Source organism: Nymphaea colorata, chromosome 12 (assembly GCF_008831285.2).
Source record: "Nymphaea colorata isolate Beijing-Zhang1983 chromosome 12, ASM883128v2, whole genome shotgun sequence".
In the NCBI taxonomy this organism is placed as follows: domain Eukaryota; kingdom Viridiplantae; phylum Streptophyta; class Magnoliopsida; order Nymphaeales; family Nymphaeaceae; genus Nymphaea; species Nymphaea colorata.
In genome coordinates, this window is record NC_045149.1 from 1,977,722 (window position 1) to 1,996,997 (window position 19,276).

General features: G+C 40.5%; 1 protein-coding gene across 2 annotated transcripts; it reads right to left on the reverse strand.

Annotated features, from left to right (window-relative positions):
- Positions 1-604: 604 nt before the first annotated feature.
- LOC116265963 (pentatricopeptide repeat-containing protein At4g21065-like) lies at positions 605-18,217 on the reverse strand. 2 transcript variants are annotated; one of them, XM_031646984.2, is made up of 2 exons: positions 17,984-18,217; positions 605-3,847 (listed from the first exon to the last, which is right to left on the reverse strand). In XM_031646984.2, the coding sequence occupies exon 2, from the start codon at positions 3,474-3,476 to the stop codon at positions 1,101-1,103; it is 2,376 nt and encodes a 791-aa protein (XP_031502844.1). In that variant the 5' UTR covers positions 3,477-3,847; positions 17,984-18,217; the 3' UTR covers positions 605-1,100. The 2 variants fall into 2 exon arrangements, with proteins under 2 accessions (XP_031502844.1, XP_031502843.1); XM_031646983.2 differs by having other exon boundaries at positions 17,944-18,217.
- Positions 18,218-19,276: the final 1,059 nt, after the last annotated feature.

The window sequence follows — 19,276 nt, forward strand, 5'->3', positions numbered from 1 at the left end:
TAGCGATATTATTTCTTTTTTGTTAACGCTGTAATCATCTTTAACTGCATTCTCATTCTAACTTTGCCATTTTTTGTACCCTTTGTAACACGGTAATCATCTTTAACTGCTTTCCCATCTTCTTTCCGCTGACACCTGCTTTTGAAGTGCATGCCCTCAAAGGCCTCAACTTTTCACAATAAAGTTGCGTAGTCCTTTGTGATATGAAGCTAAAGTGAACACTAGGGCTAACGTTATGCTGCATCCTGTTGTGCCATTTGTCACTAAAGTTCTCAAGGGCAGCTGGTCGGTAAAGGAGACCATATCTAGTCTTCCATTTGCTAGTGAGGAGAATGGCATTGAAGAAGCAGCAGCTTTAACTGGTGCCAACTGTCAAGAAGAAACTAATGGAGGATGAAGGGGTGGGGAAGGCATAAAAAAATGATGAAATAGAAACTATGCAAGAGGACCCCTTAAGATTGGATGCGTTGCTTGCTTCCAGCACAAAGAGAGTTGAAAAACGTAAAGAGAAGAACGATGCGATGGTTAGAGTGAAGAAAGCAGAAGATGAGAATAAAAGGTTTCTAACGGCGCAAAAAGAAGCTCTAATTCTGTGCTTAGACATTGCTGCCCGTCGCTATATACCACCATGGTTTAATCTCTTGACACATTTTCTTTAATCTATGTTTCATGATTGGGAGCTTATTCTCGTTTTTCCTGTAATGTACTTTTGGTTTCTGCCTTGGACATCAGTCATGATGCTTATCTTGGATCTTCTCAGGGCCCAAACTGTGATTGATATCTTGGTGAAACATGCTTTTGACAACATTGGTAGATTTACTGCACAACAGAGGGATGCAATTGAGAAGCTTTGGACGTCCATCCGTGAACAGATGACACACAGAAAGCAAGGCAAATCAGTTACAGGAAAACTTGACATGAATGCCTTTGAGATGCTTCAGGAGAAGTATGCCAATGAAAAGATCAGCATCCGTCATGCAGTTGGAGGAGGTGGGGATCGACAAGCAGAACAATGGCTGGGCTAATTATGGACTCTCTGAGAAATGTAACCTGCACTTTTTAATTTGACTTCCTGCACTTCGGTGAAATGGCTATTTTCTCTACCAAAAATCTCCACAAGAACAAGAACCGTCCTTGAAATGGTGAAAGCGGTTTCGATCCCTTACAACAATTACTCGGCCATAGATTTTGGAGATGAGCTTCGTAGCAGAGTGACAGTCATCACATACTCGGAGGTTCTTCACTATCCTCATTGGGGTGTTTGATGTTGTACTAATAAGACCAAACGCTATAGCCAATTTCTCACTATGGTTAGCAAGTGCAATTTCTTTTTCTTCCTCGTCTATATTAAGCAAAACCACAGAAGTATTGGCAATGTAACCTGCACTTTTTAATTTCTTATTCATTTCGGCTAGCATTTCTTGTATTTTTTTGGCCTGAGGATGCGAATGGTCCCCCATTACGAACTGATGTACTGAATTGTTCACTTCTATCGAACTAAAGCCAGGTTCCTTTTTAATTCCCTGATCTTTCAGCTTCTTCCGCACCTCTGCAACGTCACCCCATCTGTTTGCTGCGGCATACATGTTTGACAAAAGTACATGGTACCCGCAGTTGTCAGGTTCTAGCTCAATCAGGCTTTTGGCTGCAAGTTCGCCTAAGTGGGTGTTACCGTGGAGCTTACAAGCAGCAAGAAGAGTTCCCCATATGACAACGTTTGGTCTACACGGCATGCGCTCTATTAGGTTATATGCTTTATCAAGAAGCCCAGCTCGCCCTAACAGATCGACCATACATCCGTAGTGCTCTACTTTGGGCCTCAGCGCAAACTCATGGATCATGCGCTTGAACACTTGGTGCCCATCTGCTAAGAGACCTGCATGACTACATGCGTGCAGCAGCGCTATAAATGTTATGTCATTTGGTCTAACTCCTGCGCGCTCCATTTGGTGAAATAGCTTCAATGCATTCTTCCCTTGGCCATGCATGGCAAAGGCACTCATCATGGCATTCCACATGCATATATCTCTATCTGGGGCTCCTGCAAACACTTGTTCTGCTTTATCCAGGTCTCCACATTTTGAATACATGTCCAGAAGAGCAGTGGTGAGTATCATATCACCTTTAAGCCCATGTTTGTCTATGCAAGCATGAACCCATTTCCCTATATCAAGGGCTCCACCATTGGCACACAGTGAAAGCATACTAGCAAGTGTTACTTGGTTAGGTTTAATCTTTGCATTTTGCATCTGTACAAATAGATTATACGCACGATTGAGGTCTCCGGCCCTGGCATATCCAGAGATCATGGCTGTCCAGCACATCACGTCTTTGTAGCTCATTCTATCAAACAAGAAGCGTGCACTATAAATATCCCCACATTTGGCATACATATCCAGCAAAGCTGTGACCAGAACAACAGACATGTTGAAACCAGTCTTAATCATGTAAGCATGAAGACACTTGCCAAAATCAAGCACTGCAGCATTTCCGCATTCCGTTGCCATGCTCAACATTGTTACTTCATTAGGGTGTACATTCTCATTCTGCATATCTTGAAAAAGCTTGATGCCTTCTTCTAAACTGCCGGAGTGAATGTAGCCTGCTATCATGGCCGTCCACGACACTATGCTTCGTTCAGGAAGTTCATCAAATAGTCGCCGTGCTGGACATAAACTTCCGCACTTGGCATACATATCTATCAATGCTGTATTGGTAGAAAGATGAAGTTCGCCGTTCTGGTTTTTAATTACGAAACCATGCATGGATTTTGCAATTTTTGGATCCCCAAAACCTGCAAAAAGGTTGATCATGTTGATCATGGTAACTTCACTAGGCTTAACACCAGCATCATGCATCTCTTTGATAATATCAGCGGCTTCACCAAAGCATCTGTTGCTGTTGTATCCACCAATCAGTGTTCCCCACGAAACAACATCTCTTTCAGGCATCTTGTCGAACACTTTACGCATTGAGTCAACCATTCTGCACTCACTGTACATTTGCATGAGCGAGTTCTGCACAAACACATCCCAGCCGAGACCAACTTTTGTCACAAACCCATGAACCTCCGTTCCCTGGTCCCCAGCCTGAGACTCCGCGCAGGCCTTTAAGATAGAAGGGATAATGAACTCATCCAGTGGCGTCCCTGTGGACCTCATATGAAGGTAGACATTAATAGCATCTTCTGGACTGTTGTTCTTGGTGTAAGAGGTGATTATGAAGTTATACTGTGCATAGAGAGATTTCCCGAGAAGAAAAGGGTAAGGGTGGTGATGGAATTGGGTTCTGATTATGTGGGCATGAAGCTGCCTGGTCTCCTCGAAGGTGGCCCATTGGGTTGAAGATGGGACTTGTGGAGCTCTTTGCATGCCAAGCATGGAGGGCTTCTGCAATGGTTGAGTCTTGAAGGAAGCAAGTGGAGAGGACAAATGAGATGTTCCCATTAGTTTCGGTTTATTGGTTAGACTGGACATGGCTGTGGCGAGATGTCTACCAATGGCTTGGGCCTCTGCCCGTTGATTTTTACAGGGAGACGGTTGGGCTCTGGGATTCCTCTGCCTAACACGTCTTAAGGCCACAAGCCCTCTCGCGGCCCAAATAATCTGCAACCTTGTCGTGGGTTATTATTTGTTGGACTGTTAGCTATAGAGTGACTATATAGAGGCCAGTATATTGTATATAGACTGACCAGAGACCAAATTCAGCCGGTGGTGTCTCCATGAGGTCGATATTTTATCTTCCAATACTGTCCTCCATGGTAGATGCCCATACCATATCTTTTTCTATCTTATAATGCACAGATTGCCCATAACATATTTTTTTCTATCTTACTCTCAACCACTACCTGCATTAGAAAAAGGGAGACAAAGGTTGATCAAAACTTACTCATCATGCACACACAACAAGAACGTTAGAAGAAGGCAAAAGTAGTCGCAGAGGAACTCGTATAAAGAAATAAAGAAAAGTCATCACATAAAACCCTTTCTCAAGGATGCATTGAGTACATATCTATGCTATTGTAGTTTCTTCTTCTTCGACCTCGCGTCAGATATTTTCACAACACCAATGTGTGTGCATTTTGCAGGTTTGAAATTTTTCCGATTAATGGACATTTGAAGAAATTGTATGAGCGCTTCCACATGGTACCAAGCACGATGCTATACGTACACAGCAAGAAAATGTTCTAGCAATGGGTACTTATCTTGCCCATCCATTATTGCACATGTTCTTACACAAAACTAAAAAAATCATATGATAGAGATCTATTTGGGTGTTGTCGCACATGTTATCGCATGCATTATCACCTAGGTGTAGTGCAATGAGAGTTTTAACGAGTGCCTATGCAGCTTTGTGGTTATGCAACAGTCGTGTTGCACACTGATAACTCCTCTGCTCACAGAGATATCTGCCTCCACGCAATCTTGTGATCACTCACCCCTCCACTCACGGATGCACGCTAACACAGACAATAAGGAAAGAAAAACTTAGCAGATCGATGTTATTCACCACTGTCGACCCTAATACACAAAACATGAGGCAGTCATGGTCCTGATACCCTGCCCTGACCCGACCCGACCCAACTAGCTACACCTATCGTCTGCCCCCCTTGGAAAAGCACACCTTGTCCTCAAGGTGTAAAAGTGAGAAAGCAATGCTCCATTTGAGCTGCATCTTCCAAGTGGGTTCTATCTCTTCAGCACCCTTCCACTCAATTATCCACTGCTTCACCTGCCTGCATGCTTCCTTGCTGAAGTTTTCTTGTAGCACTCGGAAAGGTCTGGGCCCCCCCAACTCCTCCCTGGGGCTGCAACTGCTTGCTGTTCTGGTGGTGGTGCCTGATGACATGTCTTCAAGCATGACACGTGGAAGACAGGATGAATGGAGGAATCAGCCGGCAGTTGCAGCTGGTAGGCAACCTTGCCTATCTTGTTAATGACTGGAAATGGACTCGAGTATTTAGCTGTCAGCTTGTGTGTGCCAACAGAATACCTCTGTGGCCTCTTTTTTGAAAAATGCTTGAGCTGATAGAAATCTAGCACCAATATCTGTAACCAGAAAACAGTACTCACGCAGGAAGAGAGAGAGAGAGAGAGAGAGAGAGAAAATGAAAACAAGAAGAAGCTGAGGAGAAGAAGCCGTAGCGAAAATGGTTTGCACGGCCTCTATTTATAATCCCATTTCCAGAATTCTAAGAGTCTCCAATCGTAGAATCCTAGGAGATTTCACAAGCTCCAAGGACAATAATTACATCATAGAAACCTAAGAGACTTCACATATTACAAAGATATTAACTACAACATAGAATCTTAGGAGACTTCACATATTACAAGGATATTAACTACAACATAAAATCCTAGGTGACTCTAAACATGTTACAAGGACATTAAATATCTTAACACATTCTACAAGGAGGTGGAATCCTAAGAGACTCCTCTTCAACGTGCTGGTGAAGGATTTATATTTTAACACCCTCCCTCAAGTTGTGCATGGTTTTGCACCATGTACAACTTGCCTTTTAGAAACCAGAATCGTTCCTTTGTTAATCCTTTTGTAAATAAGTCTGCAACTTATTCATCTGTACGATCAGCGGTTCGAATCCGCTTATCTCCAGTCCAGCTCGTGATCTTAGCCGAAGGTATATGATAGCACCAAATTGCATTTTTCCGATTCGACAGTTCGATCTATGATTTATCATTCATGGACGTTGATAAGATCCTTCCATTTAGCAGCACCTTAGGATGGCATAGCCTTAACGTTAACGGCGAGGTTCAAACGAGGAAAGGCTTATGGTGGATACCTAGGCACCCAGAGACGAGGAAGGGCGTAGCAAGCGACGAAATGCTTCGGGGAGTTGAAAATAAGCATAGATCCGGAGATTCCCGAATAGGTCAACCTTTCGAACTGCTGCTGAATCCATGGGCAGGCAAGAGACAACCTGGCGAACTGAAACATCTTAGTAGCCAGAGGAAAAGAAAGCAAAAGCGATTCCCGTAGTAGCGGCGAGCGAAATGGGAGCAGCCTAAACCGTGAAAACGGGGTTGTGGGAGAGCAATACAAGCATCGTGCTGCTAGGCGAAGCGGAACATAAATAGGCTGAATCTCCTTGTCTTCCACCTTTTGTCTAACAAAGTATTGATCAATCTCAATGTGCTTTGTTCGACCATATTGTATGGGATTAAAGGCAATGTTAATAGCGCTTTGATTATCGCACATTAACATTGACGTTTTAATCTTTTCTCCAATGTCTTCTAGCAAATGTCTAACCCATGTAACTTCAGCAGTACCTGCAACGATGCATCTGTATTCAGCTTCAGTGTTGGATCTTGCTACTGCCTTTTGCTTTCGACAACTCCAAGACACAAGATTACGTCCAATGAAAATACAAAAACCAGAAATGGACTTTCTTTGATCAGGATCTCCAGCCCAATCTGCATCTGTGAATGTCATAAGTTGATGTCCACTAGTTATATTTTCACTCTTACCATAAATTAAGCCATCTCCTGCTGTCCCTTTCAGATATTTTAATATTCTTTTGACAGCATCCATGTGAGTATCTCTACGTGCATGCATAAATTGAGATACTTGATTCACAGCATATATAATATCTGGTCTAGTAAATGTAAGATATTGAAGTGCCCCAACAATACTTCGATATTGCATAAGATCTTCATATAACTCCCCATCCTGAGCACTTAGTCTTTGATTTAGAACACTAGGAGTTCCAACAGGCTTACAATCAGACATACCTGACTTTTTCAGCAGATCCAACATGTATTTCTGTAGTGTCAATGTGAGGCGGTTATTGTGCCTATCAATCTCCACTCCAAGAAAGAATCGTAAATCACCAAGCTCTTTCATTTTGAAGTTTTGCATCATCAAAACTTTAGCTTCTTCTATGTGTTTTTCTGAATTGCTTGTGATAACAATATCATCAACATATATAAGAAGTAAAGTAAATATGTTTTCCGTTCGATAAATGAAAAGAGAGTGATGTAGAGGACATCTCCGAAAACCACATTCTTGAATCTTGTAGGAGAAACTATCAAACCACGAACGTGAGGCCTGTTTAAGTCCATAAATAGGTTTTCTTAGTTTGCAAACCCATGCATGAGAGTCTCCTTTCGTGTATCCTGGAGGTTGTTCCATATATATTTCCTCCCTTAAATCACCATGAAGAAAAGCATTCTTCACGTCCATTTGATGTAGTCTCCATCCATATTCAACTGTCAATGATATAATCACGCGAATTGTTCCCATTTTGATCACAGGGTTGAATGCCTCATCATAATCTTCTCCATATTGTTGTGTAAACCCTTTTGCTACTAACCTTGCTTTGTGTCTTTCTATGCTGCCATCAGGTTTGTATTTAATTTTGTATACCCATTTGGAGCCCACTACGTTTTTTTCGTGTGGCCTCGGAACGATCTCCCATGTTCCACATTCATGCAAGGCATCCATTTCTTCTTTCATAGCCTTTCTCCAATGATGTGATTTTGATGCTTGATCAAATGAAGTAGGTTCTTCCTCCTTGCCAACTTTTGCCATGAATAACTAAAAATCAAGTGATAAAGAATCATAGCTAACCCACCTGTGAACGGGACGACGAATGCGTTGGGATCTTCTAAGGTGGGGCATGTTGTCTTCTTCACTGTGAGCATCTCCATCCCTTAGTCATCGACTGTAGATAAGACCCGAATACCGATGTGCATCGTTGCTTTGTTCTTCATTATTGCTTTCGTGATGACTTGATGACTGTGTTAGATCTTCTTGATTTTCACTTTGAGCCATATCCGACGGTTGTATTGCTCTCTCTGGATCTTCATTTTGAGGCACATCATTTTCTATAACAGGATCTGCATTGAATAACTGTGTACTGACCCAGGGATCATAAGATTCAATGGTCATAGGCATTTCATTTGTATCATCAAAACTATGTTTTTCTTGAAGTTTTGATACGTTTAGTTGTTGGATCATAGCATCGAAAACCTTTATATTCATCAGCATATCCAACGAATCTACATTGAATAGCTTTGTCTTGAAACTTGTTCCTCAAGACAGCATCAACGTGAACATAGCATACACAACCAAAAACCTTCAAGTTCTTGTAATCAGGTTGTTTGCCTAAGAGTGTAAAATATGGCGATTTAGACATCAAGAGTGTCATAGGCAAACAATTTATTATGTATACAGTAGTATGGAAGGTTTCAGTCCACGAGGAAATGGGCACATTAGTATCATGCATCATGCTCATGGCGCTTCAACTATATGTTGATGTTTCCGCTCAACTACACCATTTTGTTGGGGTGTGTAAGGGCAGGAGATTTGTCTAGTTATCCCTTTTTCACGTAGAAATTCAATAAAATCAAGCGAGGAATATTCTCCCCCTCCATCACATTGAAAATGCACCACATTGGATGAAAATTTGGTTTGAATCATGGCATAGAAGTTTCGAAATATGTGGGGTACTTCTGATTTGTGTTTCATGAAGTAAATCCAGGTGAAACGTGAGTAAGAGTCAATGAATAAGACATAATATCTTGACCCAGACATGGAATCAACAGGGGCTGGCCCCCATACATCAGAAAAAATAGTTTCAAAAGGTTTGGAAGCCATTTGATTTATATTATGGAAAGGTAAAACATGACTCTTACAAAGTCCACAACTTGAACATTTTTTGACAATTGAAGTAAGAGGTAAGCTTGATCTTGGAATGAGACTATCTGTGACAAGTTTTTCAATGAAATGTCGACCACAGTGTCCTAGCCGACTATGCCACAGATCAGACTCCAAAAATTGGTTAGGGCCCCTTACTTTTGATTGAAAATGACAAGAACTTGGCACTGATGACGCATTATGAGAAAGAGAAAATGTCTTTAATCCTATATCAAAAGTGGATGAATCCTTGGGTAGACATTCCTTGAGGACGTATATATTCCCTTGACGCTCCCCTCTAGCGAACATTTTCTTCGTTTGGAGGTCTTTGACATAGACAGAAGGAGTGAATTCAACAGAAGAGCTTGTATCATCAATGAGTTTAGAAACGGATATGATGTTCTTTTTGATATTGGGAGCAAGAACAACATTAGACAGTGATAGAGACGAGGATGACAATGGAATATGTGCATTTCCAATATGTGTAATGGGATGAGATTTTCCATCCAACTTCTACCGTAATGAGGAGATAAGTTAGTCATTTTACCTGCATTTCTTGTCACATGGGTAGCTGCACCTGAATCCAAGAACAATTCTCCCTGCTCATTTTGCTTTATAGTCATCTTTGAGAATGCGGTCATCAATAGCTGTTGCATATCTTCAGCGGTGGATTTAGAACTTTGTCCTCCTTGTTTATAATCATGTCTTACCCCTTTGTTTTTATTTTGAGGATTAAACCAACATTGTGCCTTCATGTGCCCTTTCTTGTTGCACTGAAAACAAATTGGTATTGTTCTTGAAGTATCCAAAGGACACATACCTTGGTTATGTGGTGTTGGTAGAATGCCACGACCACCATGGTTGGAGTTCCCATGGCTCTTACCAAACTTTACATGCATAGCCAACACATTTTGGGAGTTCCCTTGATCAGTCCTTTCAATGACTCTTTTCATATTCATTTCGTGTTGGAGAAGTTTACCTTGTAGTTCGTTGAAGGAAGGCAGAACAAGAAGGACCTCAAGAGCTGTAATAAAAGCATGATAATCATGCCCAAGTCCATTCAAGGTTTGCAGTTGGTCTGCAACGGCCTAAATACGCCCCAAATAATCCATGATAGCCATTGAACCTTTGCTCAAATTCTGAAATTCTTTCTTTAAGTACATAATTCGAGCTTCTGATATTTGGGAAAAGGTATCAGCAAGGGTTTCCCATAATTCTTCTGCAGTACAATCATCAGAAACTGAAAGTAACACTTGTTGAGATAAAGTGGACAAAATATACGTAACTAGACTTTGGTCACGTCTCATCCACACAGCATGTTCAGGGTTGCTGTCTTCATGAACAGCAATAACTTCTCCTGCCTCATTTTTAATTTCCTGCAAAACGGATATTGGTAGAGCCTTTGTTGAACCATCGAGATGTCCAAAGAGGCCTTGACTTCTTATGAAAGGCATGATTTGCCTTTTCCAGATCAGATAATTCTCATGGTTGAGTTTTTCGTAATAAGGTGAGGAAGAAAACTTGAGGATATGCCAGAATGCGAAAGGTTTTCCATGACAACAGAAAGGAAGGGTATATAGGTAGAAGATGAGAGGGAAAGAAGACATGATATAACAAGATATGTCCTTAAGTAAGCAAAAAGAAAAAGGAACAAGAATTACGCAAGAGAAAAGTAAATTCAGGATAGAGACAAGATGAGAAAAGAGTTCTAACCAGATCAGACCTGTTTGGGCATTTCATTTGGTAGAGATAATGTAACCCGGTGCTCTCATACCATGATAGAAATCTAGCACCAATATCTGTAACCAGAAAACAATACTCACGCAGGAAGATAGAGAGAGAGAGAGAGAGAGAGAGAGAATGAAAACAAGAAGAAGCTGAGAAGAAGAAGCCCGTAACCAAAATGGTTTGCACGGCCTCTATTTATAATCTCATTTCCAGAATTCTAAGAGTCTCCAATCGTAGAATCCTAGGAGATTTCACAAGCTCCAAGGACATTAATTACATCATAGAAACCTAAGAGACTTCACACATTACAAGGATATTAACTACAACATAGAATCCTATGAGACTTCACATATTACAAGGATATTAACTACAACATAGAATCCTAGGTGACTCTTCACATGTTACAAGGACATTAAGTATCTTAACACATTCTACAATGAGGTGGAATCCTAAGAGACTCCTCTTCAACGTGCTGGTGCAGGATTTATATTTTAACATGAGCTAGGCATAATCTTCAACCTGGTACTCAATGTCTCTTCTATGCTTATTGTGTTGTTGTGTCATCTTATTTTGGGCAGCAAATAGTCTAGATTGAACCATGTCTAAGGTCTGATCTCTACTGAAAAGCTGCATGTCCACTACATCCAGCTGGTCTGAATAAAGGTGGAACCTCCATAGGTCAAGAGGAGGCCTTCCATAAACCACTTCGAATGGGGAAGTGTCTGTGGCTAAGTGGGTGGATGTATTATAGACATATTCTGCCCATGACAAGTAATCAATCCAATTATGGGGTTGAAGTTCTGCATAAAACTGTAGATAATTTTCTAATACCCTGTTAACATCCAACCTTTGCCTATCCATTTGAGGATGGTAGGCAGTGATGATGTTAAAGGTTGTTCCTTGTGACTTGAAATAGTGCTGCCAAAAGCCACTTAAGAACACAGGGTCATGATAGCTGACGATGGATCTCGGCATGCCGTGCAACCTTCCAATATGTTCTTGAAAGGCATGTGCCACATCCTTGTTGGAAAACGATTGAGCCAAAGCAAAGAAGTGGGCGTACCCACGGCCACCAACATCACTGGTTTCCTTTTGAAACGAGGTAAGGCCACTATAAAATCCATTGAAATGTCTTATCAAATCCTCTCGGCAATGGGAAGTGACTGCAGTAGCCCTACTGGTTTAAGGGTCTTGTACTTATGCCTTTGATAGATGTCGCATCTTCTTACATAATCATGCACTTGCCTCTTCATACCAGGCCAGTAAAAGGTGTTGCACAGCCTTTTATAAGTATCCCCTACTCCTTGATGCCCAGCCTCTCATGAAATCTTGATAGCAGCTGTGAGATAATGTGATCATTAGGAAGGCATTAGGAGGAACAAAAATGCAGTTTTGATAGTGTAAGTATGAGGCCTCCCACCGATAACCATATCTTTGGATTGGAGAGATCTCTATCCTTCTTTTGATTTCCTGCACTTCATGAGACATCTTGTGAAGCTCTTCCATATCCTTCCACAGGTCAGCTTCCACATAGATCATGGGACACATGAGAGTGGTTTGAAGCTCTTCCAACTCAACTTCTTCATGCTGTCAGGACAACCCGTCAGCTACTTTATTTTCAGTTCCAGCAGTGTGGTGCTTGATGACAGGGCTTCAAGCGTGACACAGAAGACAGGATGAATGGAGGAATCAGCAGGCAGTTGCAGCTGGTAGGCAACCTTGCCTATTTTTTTTATGACTGGAAATGGACCTGAGTATTTATCTGTCAGCTTGTATGTGCCAACAGAATGCCTCTGTGGCCTCCTTTTTGGAAAATTCTTGAGATAGGTATAATCTCCAACCTGGTAACTCAATGTCTCTTCTACGCTTATTCTGTCTCTGTGTCATCTTATTTTGGGCAGCAAATAGTCTAGATTTAATCATGTCTAAGGTCTGATCTCTACTGAAAAGCTACATGTCCACTACATCCAGCTGGTCTGAATGAAGGTGGAACCTCCATAGGTCAAGAGGAGGCCTTCCATAAACCACTTCGGATGGGAAAGTGTCTGTGGATGAGTGGGTGGATGTATTATAGGCATATTCTGCCCGCGACAATTAATCAATCCAATTATGGGGTTGAAGTTCTGCATAAAACTGTAGATGATTTTCTAATACCCTGATAACAACCAACGTTTGCCTATCCATTTGAGGATGGTAGGCAGTGACGATGTTAAGGGTTGTTCTCTGTGACTTGAAATGGTGCTGCCAAAAGCCACTTAAGAACACAGGATCACAATCGCTGATGATGGATCTCGGCATGCCGTGCAACCTTCCAACATGTTCTTGTAAGGCATGTGCCACATCCTTGGTGGAAAACGGGTGAGTCAAAGCAAAATGAAGTGGGTGTAATTGGATAACCAGTCCACGACCACCAATATCACTGATTTCCCACTGAAGGTAAGCCTTCTATAAAATCCATTAAATGTCTTCCCAAATCCTCTCGGGAATGGGAAGTGACTGCAGTAGCCCTACTGGTTTAAGGGTCTCGTACTTATGCCTTTGATAGATGTCGCACCTTCTTACATAACGCACTTGCCTCTTCATACCAGGCCAGTAAAAGGTGCTGCACAGTCTTTTATAAGTATCCTCTACTCCTTGATGTCCAGCATCTTTATTATCATGAAATCTTGATAGCAGCTGTGAGATAATGTGTGCATTAGGAGGAACAAAAATGCAGTTTTGATAGTGTAAGTAAGGGGCCTTACACCGATAACTGTATCTTTGGATTGGAGAGATCTCTATCGTTCTTTTGATTTCCTGCACTTCATGAGACGTCTTGTGAAGCTCTTCCATATCCTTCCATGGGCCAGCTTCCACACGGATCATGGGACACATGAGAGTAGTCTGAAGCTCTACCAACCCAACCTATTCATGCTGTCTGGACAACCCATCTTATTTTCAGTTCCTCTCTTAAATTTGATCTTGAACTCGTAGCCCAATAATTTGCAGACCCACTTCTGCTGGACGATGTTCAAGTCTTTTTGCTGCATGCAGTATTTTAAGATGCAGTGGCCAGTTTGCATGACGAACTTCCTGCCTATTAAGTAATGGTGCCACTTTTTTATGGATAGCACCATGGAGATCAACTCACGCTCGTAACCAGACTTCCCTTTAAATGTCTCCCCCATAGCTCTACTATAGAAGGCAATTGGATGGCCTTGCTGAAGTACTCTCCCTATGCCCAGTTCAGACGCATCAGTTTCCACGATGAACAACAAGTTGAAATCTGGTAGCCGCAGTCTGGGTGCACTGCAAATTGCCTTCTTAAGCTTATTGAATGTTGGAACACTTTCCTTAGTCCACTTAAATTGATTTTTCTTCAGCATCGAGATGTAGCTGCGATGGCCCCAAAGTTTATTACAAAACGGCGACAGTACCCTGCAAGGCTGATGAAGAAGAAAGTGGAATGGCATAGATATGTACTCACTGCATCCTTGAGAAAGAGTTTTCTGTGATGACTTTTCTCGCTTCATTTCTTTAATTTTCTTCTCCACTCGACTTCCTCTACAACTGCTTTTGCCTTCTTCTAACATTTCTGTTGTGTGTGCATGATGAGTAAGTTTTGATCAACCTTTGTCTCCCTTTTCCTAATGCAAGTTGAGGTTCAGAGTAAGATAGAAAAGGATATGTTATGGGCATCTGTGCATTATAAGGGTATTTACGTAGAAGTGTAGAAAGATGTTTTTCTGCCATAGAGGACAGTATTGGAAGATAAAATATCGGCCCCACGGACACCCCTCCGGCTGAATTTGGTCTTTGGCCGGTCTCTATATACAATATACAACTTGATCTCAAGTTGGCCTCTATATACTATATAGTCACTCTATAGCTAACAGTCCAACAAACAATAACCCACAAACAAGGTTGCAGATTGTTTGGGCCGCGAGAGGGTTTGTGGCCCTAAGACGTGTCAGGTAGAGGAAATCCCAAAGCCTAACCGTCTCCCTATAAAGTTCAACAAGCAAAGGCGCAAGCTATTGGTAGACATCTCCTCATAGTCATGTCCAGTCTAACCAATAAGCCGAAACTAATGGGAAGATCTCATTTGTTTTCTCCACTTGCTTCCTTCAAGACTCAATCACTGCATATAAGCCCCCCACGCTTAGCATCCAAAGAGCTCCACAAGTCCCATCTTCGACCCAATGGGCCACCTTCGAGGAGACCGGGCAGATTGATGCCCACATCATCATAGTTCATAACCCAATTCCATCGCCACCCTTATCCTTTTCTTCTCGACAAATCTCTCTCTACACAGTATAACTTCATAATCACCTCTTACACCAAGAGCAACAGTCCAGAAGATGTTATTATTGTCTACCATCATATGAGGTCCATAGGGATGCCACCAGATGAGTTCATTATTCCTTCTATCTTAAAGGCCTGCACGGAATCTCAGGTTGAGGACCAGGGGAAGGAGGTTCATGGGTTTGTGATAAAAGTTGGTCTTGACTGGGATGTGTTTGTTTGGTGATACAATCCCTATTTTCCAGCAATAGAGAAGACAGCGTATTCACCCAATACTCATTCCATAGAAGACCTAGAAGATGGGAGTTCAGAGAGGACTTAAAATAAGTTGCATCCAAGGCATAGTACTACAAAGACAAGAGACATATGAGTTACTAACAAATTTCAAATGTCATAAACCAAACCATCAAGGCACAAAAGCAACACATTTCCCTTTACATGTGGCAGAGCATGGAAGAAAAAGGAGAACGGCTGGAAATTTTAATGAATTTGACATACTCTCAAGTTATGTCACATAGGTACAGGTACGGACCATTTTCAAAAAATTTGGGTGCGGGTGTACGGCCGTACACATGCAGCCATATATATATATATATATATATATATATATATATATATCAAAAAATTTCAAACAGAATAACATATTCACACATATATATATATCAAAAAATTACAAACAGAATAGCATATTCATAAATCATGATCCAAAACACAGTATGGAAGTAATTAACATACAAATATTTCAGCTTTCTTGATAAACAAGTCACAACTCAAGCCATGGTTAAAGAGGAAATGCTAAACAAGTAAACAGAACATGCTAAACAAGTCAAACTGTAAAACAGTAAAAGTCGGTGCAGGCTGCAGCCAAAAATTACTGATTTAATCATTTTAATGATAAAAAAAAACATACAGTTAGAACATCAACATAGCATTATAGCCTATAATGCTATTTTTCTGTTCTAACTGTATTTATAGCAGGCATAGCAGCACTCATAAGCCTTGAGTGGCTGTCTGGCAGAGTCTTGACGACCGAAACCAAGAAAACAGAAACAGAAAACAAATAAAAACAGCCAATAGAACATTCACTTATTCAGAAGACAGACCAAATTATGATGCATCGTTAAAAATTTTAAACAAACAACAAGAAAACGAAAAAACGTAAAAACGAAATCAAAACGACATACAATAGATTAATAAAACAAAGAAAGGGACTGTAAGATGGGATTTGAAGAACCAGAGAAAGCTACCGGAAAAGCCAGCGAATGTATGGTTGTAATCGCTGCCGGAGGAACAAGTTGTCGCTGACCGTCGAAAACACAAGCGTCAATCGAGAGGATTCACAAAAAATAAGCAAAATACCATCGCCGGAGATCGTCTACCGTTGCCGGTTGCCGCCATTCGTCCACTGTAGTTGCCGGTCGCCAAAGAGATTGCCGCAGTCGGTGAGAAATGCATTGAAGGAGGAAGAAGACATCGCAGGGGTTTAGGGTTTTCAACCATTTTAATGTTAGATGATGTTTAAAACGTTAAAAACTTAAAATCGTCAAAATAAAAAATGGGCAACTATAGACTCGGTCAAAGTTGACCGAGTCCAAAATTGGACGAAATTGAACCCGGGTACGTTGACCGTACCCGGTACCGCGTTGACCGCACTAGAGGCGCACCCACGGGCGTATCGGTACCCGTACCCATACCGTGCGGGTACTCCTCCTTAAGAGGGGTACCCGTGTGACATAGCTCTCAAGTTATTTTACTTGAACACATATGTCAAGAGGGATAATGTTTAGTGCAAAATTGATAAAGTAACATTTACTAAGGAGGCATGATCACTAGTTGTAAGCTGCCGCCATGTATCATGATTCACTCTTGTTGAGTGCCAGGCCATGAGTGGCTGGACCAGCACGTGATCATGTTAAACTACAGTGTCTTGAATGGCCCATCCTTATGGACTCTCACATCTTTGTAACTTGGCATTCTTGAAGTCCTACTCTCATATAATGATTGATGCATCTACAATTGGACAAAACATTTGCAGAAAATTGCAAAATTGCTGCTTGCTCTTAAAGGTTACTTGAAAATGTAGTTCAAAGTTCACCAAATAGAGGAACGATATCTAGTTTGCCAAAGGGAATAAAAAAACTATTGCACGGCTTAAACAAATGAAGCTTGTAGACTATGAAATGTAACAAAACTAGCTTAGGAGTAGTTAATGATTTTCCAGGGCATCATTCTCCATCTAAATAACAACAATAACTAACGAACTAGACCTACAGAAAACCAAAAAACAGTAGCACAAAGCTTAGTTCCCACTAGAATCATGTTTTACATAAATAATTGATTTTCATTGTTTTTAGGCACTATCCATTAATGCCTCAAAGAGTCAAAATGACATAAATGAGTCCAGTTTAGAATGTTAAGAGGATAAAGAGGCATGTTATAATGCAACCTGATGTGCATATTTACTGATAGTGCTATGACTAAACAAAAATAGCTTCTTTCACTTTTTCTTTTCCATTTTTGGTTGGTGTTTGCCAATAAATAGTGTCTCCCAACTAAAATAGTGCCAGACTAACAATTACAACTGTAATTGTCTCACTCTCAGCAGTCAATTCTAATAGAATGTAATAAGACAAGTCGTAATGCAATAGGAAATAATCTCAACTGGAATGGGTAAAACAAATGTTCCATCCCCACCAACTATGGTGTGGATAAACCTAAGTCACCTGAGTGTGGAGTGTGGTTGTGGGTGTGGGATGCGACAAATCTCAAAAAAATTCAGTGCGGGTGCGTGTGTGTATATATATATATAATTAACTAATATATAAATAAGATATGGCTCGGACTGCATAACTAATAAGTAATAACTAATATATAACTAAGAACAGCATTCCTCAACAGAAAAAAACATGGCTCGGACAGCATAACTAATAAGTAATAACTAATATATAACTAGGAACAGCATTCCTCAACAGAAAAAACATGGCTCGGACAGCATAACTCAACAAAAACAGCACGGCTCCAAAAAAAATACTGAAATTGATGAACATTATAAGTTATAACTACTGAACGAAGTATTAAAGAAGCAAAATAAGATAAAATATCTTAACGATAAACAAATAACAACAATAAAACAAGTGAAAATCGTAGAACAACACGCACAAATTGGGGCAAATCAGTAGGAAATAGGCCAACACATGAAAAAAACGAAATAAACAAGATATTAAGCATTGAACATTCGTAAGGAACAAAAAAAACACGAATGATTTATAAAATCACCGTCGCTGGTCGAAAATCATTGTCTCCGGTCGCTGCTCACCGTCGGACGTGGCTGTCGCCGATATATTTCTTCTACCGTCGAAAGCTGACGTCACAGGCGATGAAGAAGGGAGGAGCGCCGGAAAACTCAGATTTTCGCAGGAGAATTCATCGGAAAAAAGCTCGGAAAGTCAGAGGGAGGTCGAAGGAAGGAGGTGGGCGGCGTGAAAGGTTTAGCCAAATGCTCTTACATTTGGAGGTGGGTCTCTGATAAGGCTGCTCTGCCCAACCTGTAGAGGACAGTTTGTTACCGCTTAATGTTATTTGAATGGTTGTAATTTATTTGCATATATATGAAATTTCTTCTGGTACTCACAAGTCACAAAAGTCCCAATGCACGAATTAGTTGGAAGTCTAATATTTAAAGATTCCAAATTCAAAAAGGTCTAGAATTTAAAACCAAGTTCGGTGTTCTTCAAAATCACTTAATCAAAGTTCACTATGCTCTTGCTCAAGCATATATTTGGGGTTTTGGTTTCTTTAATTTGTACTATTACTCTTACATAGTTGTGGAATTAATGGTATAGTTTCAGGCTCATATATATATATATATATATATATATATTGAGAGCAAAAGTTCCAGCTTCTCAAGTTTCTCAAAGTGACTTATGCCAACCAAACGCTTATTTGACAACGTAGTCAAGATGAGCCAAAGAAATTCAAAGGTTCGATTGATCGAGCCAAAATAAAAATCCATGTCAACATTATATATAAATCCATTATCCATGTCGTTCTTGTCTACTTGATTCTAAAGCAAAAAATAGTTAGGGGCCGTTTGATGGCCTGAAAATATATTTCTGGAAATATATTTCTGGAAATATAGGAAATGAAAAAATGGAATGGGAAAAATCTTTCTAATTCCAATTTTGGTGTGTGTGTGATGACTCAGAAATATATTTCCAATTCTATATTTCTGAGTTTGATGGTACAGAAATACATTTCCAGATTTTCAGAAAATCAATTCTTAGTTTGATGATAAGGAAACATTTGTCCAGATTTACAAAAATGAGATAAATAACCACACCAAGTACATAAATAACCGTAACAAACCTCATTCACTTGTGCACAATTTGTCACACGTAGTGCCCTGGTTGCAAATTGAAGACTGCTCCTTGTCTCATCAGTATGGACCTTCCATTACATAAAAAAATGTAAAGAAAGTCAAATAGACAACAAAAGGATTAGGGTTTGTTCCGTAAATATATCAAACCAACAACACTAAGCTGGAGAAGTATCACTTTACTGTATAACAAGTAACAACTGATCTATCAGTTACAAAAAGGTTGTTTCCTAT

What these genes read in the sequence shown, in the direction of transcription:
- LOC116265963 (XM_031646984.2), bottom strand. Translation starts at nt 3,476, where the DNA reads ATGTCCAGTCTAACCAATAAACCGAAACTAATGGGAACATCTCATTTG.